The following is a 16,265-nucleotide window of genomic DNA, read 5'->3' on the forward strand; positions in this document are numbered from 1 at the left end:
CTCTCAGTCAGCTCCACCCACACACACACACCCCTGAGTGACAGCAAGAGGTTTTTACTTTTCATCCTCCATTTATTTCAAAAACAGCTGAATGACTTCCTCCTGAAAATTGAGTAAAATCACTTTTGGACAGAGACAAAGAATGAAAAATATCACCCATCAAGGTCAGTATTTTGGATAGTTACAAACATGTGAAACCAATAATCAAAACTTGCAACTTTTACTGTCTTGAGTGCTGACGCCCATTTCCTCCCATACTTAACATTTTCTTCTTCCCATTTTACCAGTGTAGGATCTTCCCTCCATTTTCTCTTTTTTGCCTTTGTTGTCTTGTGAGGGTAGTTTTCTAAATTATATTTTGTATTTGTTTTTACAACTATAGCATTATTTAACTACCTATGCCACCATTATTACTACAAGTCCTCCGCCATAGTTTTCATATTGTACATGCTTTTTAATTATGCCTAGACTTAAGGAGATATGAAGAATATAAAACAGCCAGCAAAGTACAAAGTTCACAAGTGCTGACCCACCACTGTTTAAAGAAAGAAAAATAAAACTTTTTCAGAAACTGAAAGATTGTTAAATTTATTGAAATCCACAGAAATTACAGTATTTAATCCAATGAGACAAAAGGATTTTCTTTTCCATTTATTAACTCCTAGGTTTGGAAAAGGTCACTAAATTTGTCGGCAGGTAGTGCACTGGTGATTGCTGATAGCCAGCTTTCTGCTAATAGCACAACTTGCACAAACCAGACAAAATAGGCAGAGTAAGAGAAGATGCAATGAACGTTGTTATAAGGGCAGAGTTATGATTGAAGGGTGGGATTTTCATTGAAGTAAAATGTATAACTCACAGCACAGTTAAGCCAATGTGGAGTGCTTCTGAAAATCCAATCCAAAATGCTGGAACACCAAAAGGGAATTTCCCAAGTTTTTATCCTTTACAGTTCATTTGTTTGTTGTTGAAACTATAACAGATGAATGCCACTTGTAAGGGTAATACTTGTATATTTTTATCGTTAACTCTCCAAATGTGAAAGTTTTCAGTAAGCAGATTTGGAATTCCAAAAATCAGAACAATTTTCAAGATGAAACACCATCATTTTAAAGAGGTGCCAAGCTCAAAGGATTTGTCCACTTATGCTCAAACTTCCATAAATGTTCTCTTCTGGGCACAAATTACACATGAGAAATTTCATGCAGAAAGGAACATGAAACTTTCTTCAAAAAGTTTGGGGGGGTGTCAAAATGGTTTTATAATGTAAAAACACTTTAGACTCTTAACAATGGAATCAGCATGGTAAGTCAAATTATTTACAAAAATTAATCAATTAAATCAATGAGATTACAGCTCATAAGGCCCCCCAACCCCCCCAAGGAAGTGTTGAGGATCTGAAAAGAGAAGATTACTGTGGAAACCACTTTGTTACCTTAAGTACAGATGTTCAAAGAGATATGCCAAGTATGCTAAATATGGTATAGAAACAGACAACTTCATTTCCAAATACTGGAATATATCCTAAGCAGATGAAAGACTGCAAGATCAAGGCCTTTCATAAGAAATGTAACTCAACATTTACATACATGCTCTCATATAAGTAAAGTTAAGCATGTGCCAAGTGTTTACAGAATTGGGGCCTTACTTCTGAATAGTGGAACACTATTGAAGATAAAATGAAAAAAGGTAGAAACCTTGCAGGTGGTAAAGAAAACAGTAACTAATTGGCTAGGAAATCCCAAAATGTAAGGTAATAAACTCTGTAGACCAATAAATTATTGGTTAGAAATTAAAGAGAAAAGAATTTAAAATTACAATTCACAGGAGAGATTTTTAAAATTGAAGAGTTCATTAACTGTAATAAATAGAACACAGAGGGACATGAAGTCTAATAAATATAAATAAACCTATGTAACTTTCATGAGCCCACCTCGCCATCACTGTGAATAGGTCAGATTTGAGCTGACATTGAACAACCACAACTGAGGCAGAAATATCTTTGGACATGTATCTATTATTCGGGGGGGGTTTATTTATTTTAAATTATACAAGCACATATTGTAAGGTTTATCAGATTATTCTTACAAAATGGCTCCTGAAGCCCTAAGGGTAAACAAAACCCATCACTGAAAATCTAGCCATTGTAAGTCTAAGACTATCTTGATTTCTCCAAGATACATTAAAAATTTATTATAACAAAAACTCTGAATGTATAAAGTGCACCTGATAAAATAATAGATTCCTTTATGAAGAAGTTAAAAGGAAGTAGTGCAATCACAACCATTCATCTATTGAAGGCAGAATTGTTCAATTGCAGATTAGTCCCTATTACATTTAACTACTAATCCATTCAGTAATTCCAGTAGGAAGATCTGCTTTTTAAATGCATTCAAAATTTTCTTGCCTTTATATGGCATGCCTTCTTGGTAAAGGTCTACAAAGGACATTGGGTATTATTTATATATTTCAAGATTGAATACATAATTTGTGTTTAGAATTAATTTGACTGAAACAGGGAAGAGAACCAAAACAAAGATATGATATTAACATAAACCAAGAATTTGTACAATTTTCCTGCCCCTGAGGGTTTGCCCACAGGAAGCCACAATTTGGCCCAACATTTTACTCCAATGAATTCTTTCAAATATAAAAATCGTTTGCTGCAATAAATTAATGCGAGAGATTAAAAGCAGCTCAGAGGTAGACTTGTTAATTTTTTGCCTTAATACACAAATCCTATTACTCATTCTCCCATAATAAAATAGCTAATGGGAAACTGAACAATTTAATTGGTTAATAAACATTCCAAGCCCTGTGGGTACCTTACATGCCTTTCACGGGTCAGAACAAATTTGCCTAATCATTGAAAATATCATTTGTCCATTTACAATTCTAAACGTAGATGTCAAACAAGGAGAACTGCCTGAAGCAAAGTCTGAAAAAAAAACCCCAAATTAAATATAAACACACAAATTAGATAATACTTAAAGAGGTCGCATACTCAAAATAAAAAACAACTCTTATAACTGGCACAGTATCTGAAGCGGTTCTCATCTGAGGTGTTTGAGAATCCAACATATTTACAGGTCCAGGAATTAATAACGTACCATACTTTTTTTCATGCAATTCCCAACACATGGAACACCCTATCCGCACTTTTCATTTAAATGTCTCCTGAAAATTCACTTCTTCCATGATGCCCCCAATAATTCATTAGTTATTCATTCAATTTCAGTAATATTAACTCATCTCTACACTTCTTTTCAAATTAAATATTTATAGAAGGGAACAAGACCAAAGGGGAGAAAAGAAAAATAAACAACAATACCATCAAGTTGTGGACATGCCTTAACTAAGTAACCATATATATTTTGTATTGCCTCAGAATGTGTCACATTCTTCTGTGGATGGGGCTGGGCACTGTAGGGAAGGGCCAACTCTGCATTTGTCTTGAAATCTGATAAAATCATACTGATCTCATGGCATCCATAGAGGGATGGGGCATTCAGAGTCTCTGACACCCCCCCCCCCACCTCTTATGTCAGCCTGGCTGAAAAAGTTGCATTGTCCTTGCATCTCACCTGTACCACAAACCACCGCTTGAGGGGAGTTTGAAGTTCTACAGCAAGAGTCCACAGGAATTAATTGTGAAATGGTCAGTATTAATTCTTGCCTATATTTTCCCATGGGTTTGCTGGAGGACAGAGTTGTTTACAGGTGTTTCCTCCTTTTCCCAGACTCTGCTCCCTCAACACCAAAAAATTCCTTGATCAGAATTTACAGAAAGAATTCCAGTGTGTGAAGAGGAAGGAAGGACATGATTTCGGAAGGATATGATGTTACTTAAAGCACAACTCCCTCTAACTCTCAGACACACTTGTGATTTAAGAGGATCCACTCTTTTTTCCCCTCTGTCACTGAAATCTGAGGGCATGAGCTGACACTTCATTATCAAAACTTTGTTAATGACTATAGAATTTACAAAGTAAATAAAATACTTAATTCAAATATTTTTCATTTAAGGAACCTTTTTGTCAAAATAAAAAGTGAAAAAAACATTCTGCTTGTACTTTGGCTGTGCACAGTTTATGATTATGCTTCCATTAATAAATGAAATACCATCTTTAAGCAATGCTCCTGGAAATACTGCCCATTACAAGACAGTCTAGCCTGCACACTGATTATCTTCCTTATCTGTTCTTTTCTGAAGAAAAGAACCAAAAATGAATCATAATGCCTCAAACATTTAGCAGTTTAATGTCTAATTTCTTTTATTTCAAATTACAAATGTTCACAAAAGTAATAAGAAAAAGACAAAAGCCATAGTGATTTTTAAATTACTAAAAATTTGTTTCTGCTAATAGTAACACAGGGCCCAAGCCCCCTTCCCATGGAAAACCGATGGGAGAAAGAAAGGGTTAGGAGAGGATTTTTCACCTATCATCCCATTGATAATGTTGGGGTAGCAGGGGTTGCCTCTGCCCCATCTCCCAAGGATCAGAAAACAAACTTCATATATCTTCAGAAGGCCATGGGCATCTTCATGGAAGTTGTCTCTCCACAGCATCTTTGACCCCATGTGCTGCTTATACTTCTCCTTGGAAGATCAGTTCCAATGGAGACATATTGCCTGGCACTCTACAATTGGCTATAAGACCCATTAGATAGCTATTTCCACTGTGGATGGAGGCATAGTCTAGGGTATGACAAGGCCCTCAGAAACTTACTAGCATAATAAGAAACCCACCATTCACTTTTATTTGCTTGTCTACATCTTTAATTACAGGGAAAGAGGATATAATAATTTCATGTTGGTGAAAGTACTCTGTGGTACTGTAGTATCTGATGTGTTGCCAGGCCATCTTGATGTGCAGTTGCACTAACTATAACTTTTGTTTATATTTAAACTGCATTTGTCATACACATGATAATAGACTAAGGCAATATCTAATCATCATAATGATGTATTTCCCTCCATAGCCATTTTGTGGTATTATGCAATTTGACCTGTAAACTACTTTTAAAAGATATTCTGATTAGATTTTGCTCATGGTAAAATCTAAAAGTGATCAAGGATATTCAATAGGGAAATAAAAATGGACATTAAAAATTTTCACTGAAACAGAATAGCAAATACAATTTTTAAAAGGACCTTTAATAAACCCTGTACAGCCAAAATATAAGATCTATATGGCAAAAACAAAAACAACTTTTTTTTTTTTTTTTGGGGGGGGGGGGGGGGGGGGGGGGGAAAGGAATAGCATAGACTTGGTACAAAAACTGAAAAGGGCATACAGCACAGTATGTAATTCTTCCCTCGGTACTGCCACATGATGACATTTTAGCTTTTTCAGCAAACATGGAAGATCTTCCTATTAGACAATCAACAAGAAACATATTTAAATGTGGCATTGTGTCTTTTGCTGCTATGGTTTTCTCTGCCTTAATGGAGAGACATGTTAGAAAGAGATCAAAGTTCCCAATTCAAGAAAATAAGGAAGCACATTTCCCTGAAAAAAGTCACTCTATGGATAATATTCTTATCATCAGAAAATGGCTACTAATTTTTTTTGCATTACCCAAGTATTCTGTCCTTTCCACCCTCAAAGGTAGGCAGTTGCATCTAAGTAGATGCAAATCTTCACATATCCTCTTTCATATTAAATGTAAAATCAGATTCAAACTACCAATACAAATACACAGGAAAAATGGAATGGCAAATGCCATGGCACGATATATGCAATCTATACACATTTGCACAAGGAAATTTCATACATCAATGTAAGCGAATTTGCTTTGCTCAACCTACAATACAGGACATGTCCTCATTTCAACCTTTTCATTCTAATTTTTTGCTTTACTAGCTAATTTTTTTACTATGAGCCATTTCCTAAAATGTTTCAGAAGACTCCAGCATTCTCATGGCACAGGGAAGGTTATTATGTTCATTTTATTAACCACGTTGATTTGATGACTTAGTTGGACATGCTGATTTATTTAGTTAATATTTGTACTATTATTTACTACATTTTGTTTTTATTTCAAAAGGTCTTTGAGCACATGGAAGTGAGGAGTATGCCATTATTAATACATTTATGTGACTTATAGTTAGCAAAGAAATAGTAATTGCAACAGCAACAAAAACTTAAGAAAAAAAAATCAGAGCTCTCTCTTTAACCTGTTTTTCACCTGCAAGAACATGAGTTCATCATACTGGGAGACTTGGTGGACAATCAGGACATGAGACAAACTGAGCAGTTGCCTGACTGATATAATGAGAAGAAGTATCTACTGTACTTCCTTTTGTCCATCAAAAGGAATTAAGCCTCCTGTGGAATCCTCCAGTGCATGCTAAGGAAAAAAAACCTTGGTGCAAACCCTACAGAGAATTCTTATTTGTTAGACAACCCCTTCTTCAAAGGAGCAAACTTAAAAAATAAATAAAAATTATAGCTAGTCATGCTGCTTTACAGGCCAGATTCTGACATATAGCAGTTATGGACACATTGGTTTTTAACCCACGAGTTAGAAAGTTCAGCAATCAGACTGACAGATTTCAAGAACAGGTGGGTGAGGTAATATATTTCATTGAAACAACTTCTGCTGAGGAGAGAAACAAGCTTTTGTGCTGGTCTCTCATCAACAGAAGTTGGTTCAATAAACTATATTACCTCATCCACTAATATCCTGGGACTGATACTGCTACAAAAAGAATCCAAGACAGTCAGGCTGGTACAGAATAGGTGAAGAATGGCTACAGAGCAGTCCCATCTCTAGGACCCAGATAAGCAAATTAATGCCTTACTCCCATCCGGAATTTAGAATATGCACCCCATCCACTCCACCCCAATACAGAGGTTCCTGCAGCCTAGAACTGCAGTAAACTCATGTCTGTGTTACAGGAAATAAAAAGCAGAGAGAAAGAAACGAAGTGAAGTCATGTGGTGTGGAGGCATGGGTGTGTCCAGGAGGAGTTCTCACATACTCTTCCTTCAACTGCTCTTTGTCTGAGGGTGAGGAGAATCTTCTCCACAGCTGATATCTGCAAAGGCTGAGAAGATGGATAGGGAGATAAGTATCACAGATTCTGCCCCTTGGACAAGGAACAAAGGCAGGCCACCAACTTACACTCTGCTGCAGCATCTCTAGGGTGGAGCTCCATCTCAAAATTCTAACTGCCAGGTAACAGAGTTCCAGCTATCTCTACAAAAAGAAGTTCAGCATGGCCAAGTTTTGCCCTTGTATGACAGAAGAATGACTTCATATGCAAAAGAACTTCCCTCTCTACCACTAACCATTTGCATAAAGAGGGCTTGCAGCTAGGGCACTGCAAGCAGAAGTGAATTAGACCCTAGGTCTGTAAACCCTCACACACACCTATGGTGCTATAGTAAAAATTTGTTAAACTAATATTACTTTTAAGAAGTAAAAGATTTGTTCAACTTTAAGGAATTCCTGTAACTTGCTGAGTAAGTGTTAACTCTTATTGCCTTATCAAAAAAAATACTGACAGGTAGTCATCAGGATGTACGGGGTCAATTAAACACCTTTTACCAGTTAATATGTAATTCCTCACATAAAACATTAACTTTGTTTGTCAGTATTTGCTTTTCCCCACCTTGTCACTGCTGCAGTGGAATTCTAATAGCATAACAGGAAAGCATCTTTCCAGAACACAAGCATCCCTTCAATTTGTTTTCTCTTTTTTAAAGGTTTCATTCTAACCTCAAGAAAGCAATCATACATTGGGATCATATGGCTGTATTTAGAAGAGAAGTCATGCAGCTTTCTGGATTTCATACACTTCAGTAGGTCAAATACAGGGTTTGTTGACTGGGTTGACCAGGAAGGTCAGAGGAGAATATGAAGGGGAAGAGTATCCAAGTGAGCAGCTTGGAGTAATGGAGCTGCTCTGGGTGACATAGGTGGGACAAGCCAGGGAGCATAGATAAATGAGCTTTTTCATTTATTTCTTGGCTGCCCATATAACTGACCGTTTCCTGCATATCTGGGATATGCTGAGCAGGCTCAGGACACCCCCTAACTTTATTTTTATATAGAATAATTAAGCTGGGTGGAGTCCAAGTCTGCTTCTGGGAACTCGATAGGATTAGGCAGCCATCAAAAGCTGAAATCAGATAGAGGAAATTCTCTGGAATAAAGAGAAATTATTGCAGCTGTGACATCCTAGAGGCTCACAGAGCATATGAAGGCTACTCAGCCATGGAAATAATGATAATCATATACCCAAAGCCTCGAAAGCATGAGTCACATTGCTAGCACAAAGTTTTGTGTGCTCAGATGATGGTAAGTGATAGACAAACTGGTTAAAAAAGTAGTACTACTGATCTGAAGAAAAGATTATTTTCTTATTTTGGTCCCAATCCTGCAAGCCCTTATATAGCTGTCCTATGGATCAGACACTGTCAGTTACAATAACTCATAACAAATAGATTTAGAAGAAATAAAAAAGACGTTAATTGGTGACAGGTACTCTAGTTTTTCCTTCCTTACCTTAAAAAATTAGCTTCTTTCATTGGAGGCTGGTGTACTACTTCTTCACCCCTCCAATAGGCTGCTTTGCTACAAACTGAATTATGAATATGGGGGCACAGACTGCTGTTAGGCCAATAAACAGGTAACACTTCCCAAAAAAGGTCAAAGAGTCACCATGTAGAGTTTTGAAAAACTAACTGCAGCCTGAAGACCTGAGTTTGTTTCCATACACTACAGATACAGTTGGGGATATCTATGAAGTATCTATTGGGTAAAATTTTCAAAAGGACCTCAAGCCCATTTTCAAAAATGACTCAGGTATCTACTAGGTGGATTCACTTAAATCACCAATTTTAATTTAAATCAGAAAGAAATGACTGATTTTAACCTTGTTTTGCATTTATACTTTAGTTATTTTCCTAATGAAAGGTTTTTTCTCATTGGTAGGTATAACCATTAAAACATACTGATTTACAAATATAACCTTTACATTAAACTGATTACTTTTTGCTATCCAGAAGACCCTGTATTTATACACTTAGTTAAACAATTATATAGTTTTACATTCATTTATTCATATTCTTAATTTTTATTTTTTTCTTGTTAGAAAATAGTTAATGATGCATTTTTTATTTACTAGATGATTAAGTTACTTACTCCGCATTTATGTTGAGTTACATTTGGATAGCAATTGGAATTAATTTTAAAATGCACAAGAAAAACATTTAAAAATTGTTTATCAGTAAAATAAAACTACCTTAAATGTGCTAGATACCTAAGTTTATCATAACTGGTTTTGCATTTAAGACTAACAGAATAATTGAACAAAGGAAGTATAAATTGTTGTTAGAGAACTGACGGACTGGAAATATGGCCTATGGTGACCCGTAAATAAAAAAGGTATTTGGGAGCCTAAACAATGCAAATAGGTATCTAACCTGCTTAGGAACTTTTCAGAATTCCACAAAGCCCCTATCTGCATCTTTAGGCATCTAAATACTCTTGAAAATATGGCCCCATGTCCTTCAACTTTTAGAATTTGTAGATCTAATTCTCTCTTATACTTTGTTTTTATTCAGAGATTGAATGAAAACAAGTTTTCCTGCTTTTTCAACTCCCAGTTGGTTTTGCAATTTTGAATGAATTCATCCAAATGAAAAAAATATTCTTTCTTCATCTGCTAGCTAAACTGAAAACAAAAGTAATTAAGGCAAAAACTTTTCTGCTTAGCAGAAACTGAAAGTAAATGTAAATATCATTCATTACATTGCAAAGATTAAAAATAATATAGATACTAAAGCGGTATTGTGACATTTTATAAAGCTTGAGTTGACTGCAGAGTTAGATATGTTTTCTCCTTGATTCTTTATATCATTAAAAAAGCAGCATTCGTTAAGTCATTAAAACTTGGAGGACTAATTAAAGCAGCATTTTTCTTTTATTTAAATTATTTTAATAGATTACAGTAAGTTTAAGCCTTAACAAAGGTTGTCACAATTTCAAAATTAATTTTAAAGGTTTATTTTTAAAGAGAAAAAATAATTTAAATAAAGTCTTTTTTTGATTTTTTTTAAAATAGATTTTTATCCATTCTGGATACATAGAAGCCTAAATCTTCCTGTCTTTCAATGAGGTGTAGGCTCCAAAATGCCTAAAACTCTTTTAAAAATGGAACTAAACCAAGCACTTTTAGAAATTCCATCTATTGTCTTCAGCAGGGAAGGAATAGGTTCAACCATCTAGAATGGAACAACTATGAGCTATGTAGGATGAAGACAAAAGGTAGCAAGGAATTCCTATCAACTTTTATCTGGAGAATCAATCTTGGGTAATTATCAACCCCAAATAAGCTTAGCTAGAGGATAATTCCAAGTGGCACTTAAACCTTTATCACCAATACACAATATTAAGAGACAATGACAGACACATGATGTAGGGAAAACAAAAAAACAAGAATTAAAGTTTTTTTTTAGTTCTAATTCCTTAGTTCTCACCCATTAGGACTTTCAGAGAGAACACAGCATAACATCAGGGAATTTAAGCCAAGTCTGGTTTTGATATACATAATACTACTTTATTCTTTTTATTTTTTCTTACCTTTCTTACAGTTTTAAAAATGCACAGGGGTTCAGAACCACCTCAATAAAATAATGCGTACATTTTTATTTTTAGAGGGACTGCTGTAGTCAAACCACCGGTGTGCAAATATGGTTGACTTCCACTATGAAAAGTCATAGGCACAATTTCATTATATGCATTTTGGTAAAATAAGAAACTATAGCGCAGCTGTCAAGAGGACCAATAATTAGGCCTTTTTAAAAAACAAAACAAACTATCTGAGAAAATGACACTTTGGGTCAAAAATAATATTTAAAATATTTCACTGCCTGCCACACCACACTATATCTGAACCCCAGGCAATTTATTACACATGTAGTGCCCTTGCTAAACATTTTATTTAAGTGGTGAACCTGAAAGGCAGTTCATTACAAAGGGCAATACTGAGGCTCTTATCTGTACTTTATACTAAATTGTCTCCCCACCTCTAATAAATATTTATTTAACAACTGCACAGAAGTATTTCTCTTAAAGCAAGTAATTATTTTTTTAAAATCCTGCAGACTTAAAATAGCATTGACCTACTCCATGTGCTATGAAAACATTAGGCACAGACCACATACTTTACATTTTCTTTTTTTTTTTTTTAAATACAATATGTGCAAGCAAGGTTCACACAAAGGATTGGCAGCTACAACAGTTAAGCTATTCAGATCCCACAAAAAAGTTATTTTTCAATAAAAAATCATTTTTAAATTCACAGAGCAGTGATGTTACACTGCCATGTGTGGTTATCATATTTGCATTAGGATTATTTGTGTAACTGTTAAAGGAAAAGCTTTAGTACTTTCTAAAGGACACCACATCAATACTGTGTGCTAATTCAACATGATCCAGAGAACAAAAGTTTGTTAAAGTCTGTAGAATATGGTGAATGCAATCATCTAACTAGTCAAAAATAGCCATAATTTTTTGAAGGAAGAAGTTATTTGAAATTAAGTTTATTTGATGGGCTCCCTCATTAACTAAGTCACTTCTGAAAAATGGAACCCAGGGTGCAGAGCATGAAAAAAATGGAAATGGAGGGGGGAAAAGCAGGCTTTCTGGAACTTGCACCAGAAATGCAAAAAGAAAACTTGAACTTTATCTAAAAAGCATACCCATCAGTTTATTTAATTTATATGGTTTTTTGGGGTGGAGGGAAGTTTTATAGAATCATAGGACTGGAAGGGACCTCACAAGGTCATCTAATCCAGTTCCCTACATTTACGGCAGGACCAAGCATTATCTAGATCATCCTTGACAGGTGTTTGTCTAAACTGTTCTTAAGCAGATATTTGTACAACAGAAAATAGTACAAGACACAAGCAAAGATTGTGCAGCTGATTGTTAAACTGCAACATTTATTATGCACCCTCTATCAATATCATTTATGGACAGCCATTCACTGTGTTTAAAAAAGTGTATTTTAATGCAAAGGCTACTGTATATCCTGCCACATTTATGATATATGGCAATTTCTCTACAAGGAAAAAAAAATGTAATAAGTCACTAATTTATTCTAAAGGGGGACCTGCTTTGAAGTGCCAATTATTTCATGCCCTGCGGAAGATACGAGATATTGATTTCTTTCATCTTCTGTTAAATTTGACATACCACCACACAATTTCACAAAACCCATATTCATAATAATTTATGTACCCTTTCAGTGCCTTTTAAGAACAACCTTTTCCTTTCTTACGAATAACTTTCAAACCCACATCTCACGTCATAGGAATTATTCAAGTAAACATTTCTATTGTGGCAAATTTCCAGATGTATCAAACACTATCCAAACGCAATGTCAGACTGCATTTCATTAGTTGTCGCAGTTTTCTTTAAATGGAGCAGGAATTAGCCCGTTTTCTAGGTTTGGGTTCTCGTACATCCTTGTCTTTTAAACACATACAAGATGAACATATTGTCTCCGACAGTCTCCGGAGTCCCAGCCGGAAAACACTGTTGGAGAGGCTATATATCACACAGTTGCAGAAACTATTGCTTATCGCAAGCCATGTTGTTAAGAAGGAAAACGCTGGATTTTCCAGCACCCTAGAGCTCTCCAGCAGAAAGTATATGATATAGGGGAGCCAGAGCATGTAAAACACACTGGTTATCCGAAATAAAACCATGGCATAGCGGCGGTCAGGGCTGTGCCCTGTCTCTCCAGCAGCATCCACTTCATGGCTAGGAAAACGAGCTCTCCGATCATTTATCTCTTTGGTGTGCTGCCGGCAAATTTTGAAGATATGGAAATATGTGAAGCAGATAATAAAGGCAGCTGGAGCATACAATAAGCACACAATAAAGCCAGTAAAATAGGCATTTGTGAGCCAGGAGGTAGCACACCATTCAAAAATATCACCGTGGTATCCAGGTTTTCCCCAACCAAAAAAGGAAGGCAAGAAGATCAGACAAGAGTATATCCAGATCAAAATTATACAGATTCTCAAGCGACAAGGCGTGACCAGTTGATTATAAGAGAGAGGTTTTGTAATAGCAAGATAGCGGTCCACACTGATGCAAGCAAGACATGCCATGGAGACACTCTTCAGCACAGAGATGATATATCCAAAAACTTGACAAGTCAAGGACTCATGGACACCTGTAGAGTAGTGAAGCAATGATAATGTAGGAACCAGGCAGCTAACTCCAACAAAAAGATCAGCATAGGCCATGGTCTGAATAAAATAGCTGGTGGTATAATGATGTAAGATCGGAGCACAGTGAAAGACGAATATTACAGTTAAATTACCAGCAATAATTAAAAATGTTAGCAAAACAATAATGACCGTCTCAAGGATGCAGATGTCGACTGCATTGTAGTGGCCAAATCCTAGTGGGCAGGAGAGATGCTCAGACACATTCACAATGCTACTGCTCATGTTCAGAGTCCTCCATTCATTCCATCTGGAGTGGTTCATGGTTTGAGATTAGGGAACACTGCAATCAGAGTTACAGTGAGCAGGTGACCTGCCTAACATCAGCTAAACTCTGCTTCAGAGTCTCATGATCTCACTTTGTAGACGCTGCCAACACTTCTATCAGGGAGGTTAGAGTCTCATAGCTATTGATGCCTCTTCAGCATCAGTGCAACACTCTGACACACCTTTACTTTGAAGAAAGGAAGAAAAAAAAAAAAAAAAAAAAAAGGCCAGAAAGAGGAAAAAAGGCCACTGACCAGTTTTCTCCAGTGCTCTTGATCCATCTTTATCAAACATAAGGCACTCCTAAAGAAAACAGGTTCTTTTTACTGTATTTGCAGAAGATGAAAATAAAAACCAAAACAAAAGGAATAAGAAAAAGTCAACTGCCTCAAAAAATTCTGTGGATACTTTTTCCTGAGAAAGGCAGTTTCTTTGGAATTAGCTAGAAAAATACAACTGATAAAGTGGGGAAAATGACTCAATACAATACAGGTTTCCTGAATCAGCAATCATTAGAAACAAATTAATATTTTATGTTCATTTAAATAATTAAAACTACAGAATATCAAGAAAACCAAGGAAAAGTTCATCGTATCATGCTGTGTCTTTTGGCTTCGTTCAGGATATCTTTGCCTCATCTATCCTATTCATTAGAGAGGTAAGGAAAACATTTCTGTTCAGGTTAATTCCAATAGACTCACCATAGTTTGTGTATGAATAATGAATTTTATTTGGAGGGAGAAAGGTATGGGGAGAGTCAGATTTGTCTCTGACTCCCTGGAAGGAAAACATACATCTACCCATACAGTGAGGAAGGTCATGTGTAATCACTTAAAAATCAGAAAAATGTAAGAATAAATTTTGGAGCTTTAAGTCAGTATTCAAGACTCTTTTGAACAGTTATGGTCCAGTACAATTATCAATGTCAGCAGCACAATCCAAGGTCCTCACAGACCAAATAAATCCTTCTTGTATTTAATTACAGCAACAATAACTGAAAATAATTTTCTTCAGAAATAATGCCATATCTGCTACAGTGGATCAGTACAGTGAAGTTCATAGGTATATCCATGATAATTCTCACCTCTGTAGCAACACCTGGATCCTTTCACAAGCTCCATAAAATAAGAATAGAAACTTCCATCGGCATTCTGCTGTGAAGCTAATGAAATGCTGATTTGACTAGAAAAGATGCCATTGTTTACTCCATTATTCTGTCATTCAGCTTCATTATTTAGGTTGCCACAGCCTTTCTGTTTTCATTAGACGATTAGCATGATAAATCACTGCTTCAAAAACAGATCTTCTAATAGCTGGACAATACCTGTTAATTGTATTTGCAGTTACGAGCAGCCATACATTAAAAGAAACCCTCCTCTTCTGTATTCATTTTTGAGTAAATGCTTGATTAGTGCAAGGACCATTAGCTAGGTTACTAAGTGTACACAGTCTTGTTTTTAAAAGCCCGCAGAAATACTAAAAATATCTTTAATCCTAGAATTCCTGAGATTAGGAACATGCAGACAAGAGTGAATCAATCCAAATAAAAAGATTTCCAAGGTCATTCAGGTATTATATTAGCATTTGCTTAAAGTCCCTTTAAAAGTACTGACATCTCACTGATGCTTTTGATAGTCTTTGCTGCTCCTTCAGAAGGCATTTCGTTCACTACAAAAGAAGCATTTTCTCCACTTCTGATGCAGTAGTTCGATAGAAAGCATTCTTTTGAAGTTAATTTTCCGATGTGCACCAGCATGCTGTACAGAAGGCTCTTTATTTTATTACATCCCAAAACACCTGCCAGTTGTTCATTGCCTCTGTCTAAGTAATCTAATCTGTTATAAAATTACTACTATTTTTTAATTCTCTTGCTACAGCAATAAGCCAATGTTTCTCACCTACATTCATTCTTATCAGCTTTTATGGTGAACTGCTTGATATAGAAGTCCGATTTACCGTGAGACAGTTACAAGGATGCTGTCGCTATTTCTCACATTCTCTCTTGAAATTATTGCTTGCACCTGAGCCTGCTCCTCCTCTTTATCCTTAGCTGATGCAGAAGAACTCACCATCAGAAAGGTGACTCGGTCCTTCTGCCCCAATCAACAGTACAGCCAATGGCTAAAGCAGCTGAAATTGTCACTAGGTAACAGTTGCCAGGCACAATGCAGGCTTACACAGCAAGCTGCAAATAAGAATGACAAATGAAGACAATGGAATTGACCATTCCCTATAATATATTAATGGCATTTAGAAACTTCTGAAAGAGGCTTTCCTTCTAGTACTTCCACAGGGTTATATCCTGCAGATTAGCAAAACATGAAATTATTCATAGAGGTACCTTTGCATACCACATAGAAACTATCATAATATTACTATAACAATCACCAGCAAAAGCAAGTCAGCAGTAATCTAATCCTTACTGGCAGGAAAGACCTATTAATTATTAAACAAATAAGTGCTAACCTTCATAAAGTCAAACTGATTGTTTTAAAATAAAAAACATGCTGTTCTATTTGGATCAATAGAAGTTTAAAATCACATTCTACCCTCTTATCAATTCAAGTTACTGAACAATTTAATCAAGACAAATGTAGACAGGTTAATATAACTATAAAATCATAAAAAATACATTTAAGCAAAGTTTAAAATCCAAAATAAATACACAAATGCAAAGACATTTAAAATTAAGGCTGAAACTACCTGATTAACTCACTCTATTATCTCTAGATATATAGAGGT

The 16,265-nt window shown here is 35.7% G+C and overlaps 2 protein-coding genes across 7 annotated transcripts in view; both read right to left on the reverse strand.

Annotated features, from left to right (window-relative positions):
* The window catches only part of RABGAP1L (RAB GTPase activating protein 1 like), a 483,894-nt gene that overhangs the window by 292,096 nt on the left and 175,533 nt on the right, over window positions 1-16,265 (reverse strand). The window lies entirely within an intron of this gene.
* On the reverse strand, window positions 10,278-13,616 carry GPR52 (G protein-coupled receptor 52). Its single transcript, XM_067532444.1, has one exon. The coding sequence runs from the start codon at window positions 13,518-13,520 to the stop codon at window positions 12,435-12,437; it is 1,086 nt and encodes a 361-aa protein (XP_067388545.1). The 5' UTR covers window positions 13,521-13,616; the 3' UTR covers window positions 10,278-12,434.

The sequence above is a fragment of the Emydura macquarii genome, unplaced genomic scaffold, assembly GCF_026122565.2.
Source record: "Emydura macquarii macquarii isolate MOO-44397 ecotype Brisbane River unplaced genomic scaffold, CSIRO-AGI_Emac_v2 contig_3287, whole genome shotgun sequence".
Taxonomy (NCBI): Eukaryota; Metazoa; Chordata; order Testudines; family Chelidae; genus Emydura; species Emydura macquarii.

Bases quoted from the DNA above. Each gene is read 5' to 3' on its own strand.
- GPR52 (XM_067532444.1), bottom strand. From the start codon at position 13,520: ATGAACCACTCCAGATGGAATGAATGGAGGACTCTGAACATGAGCAGT.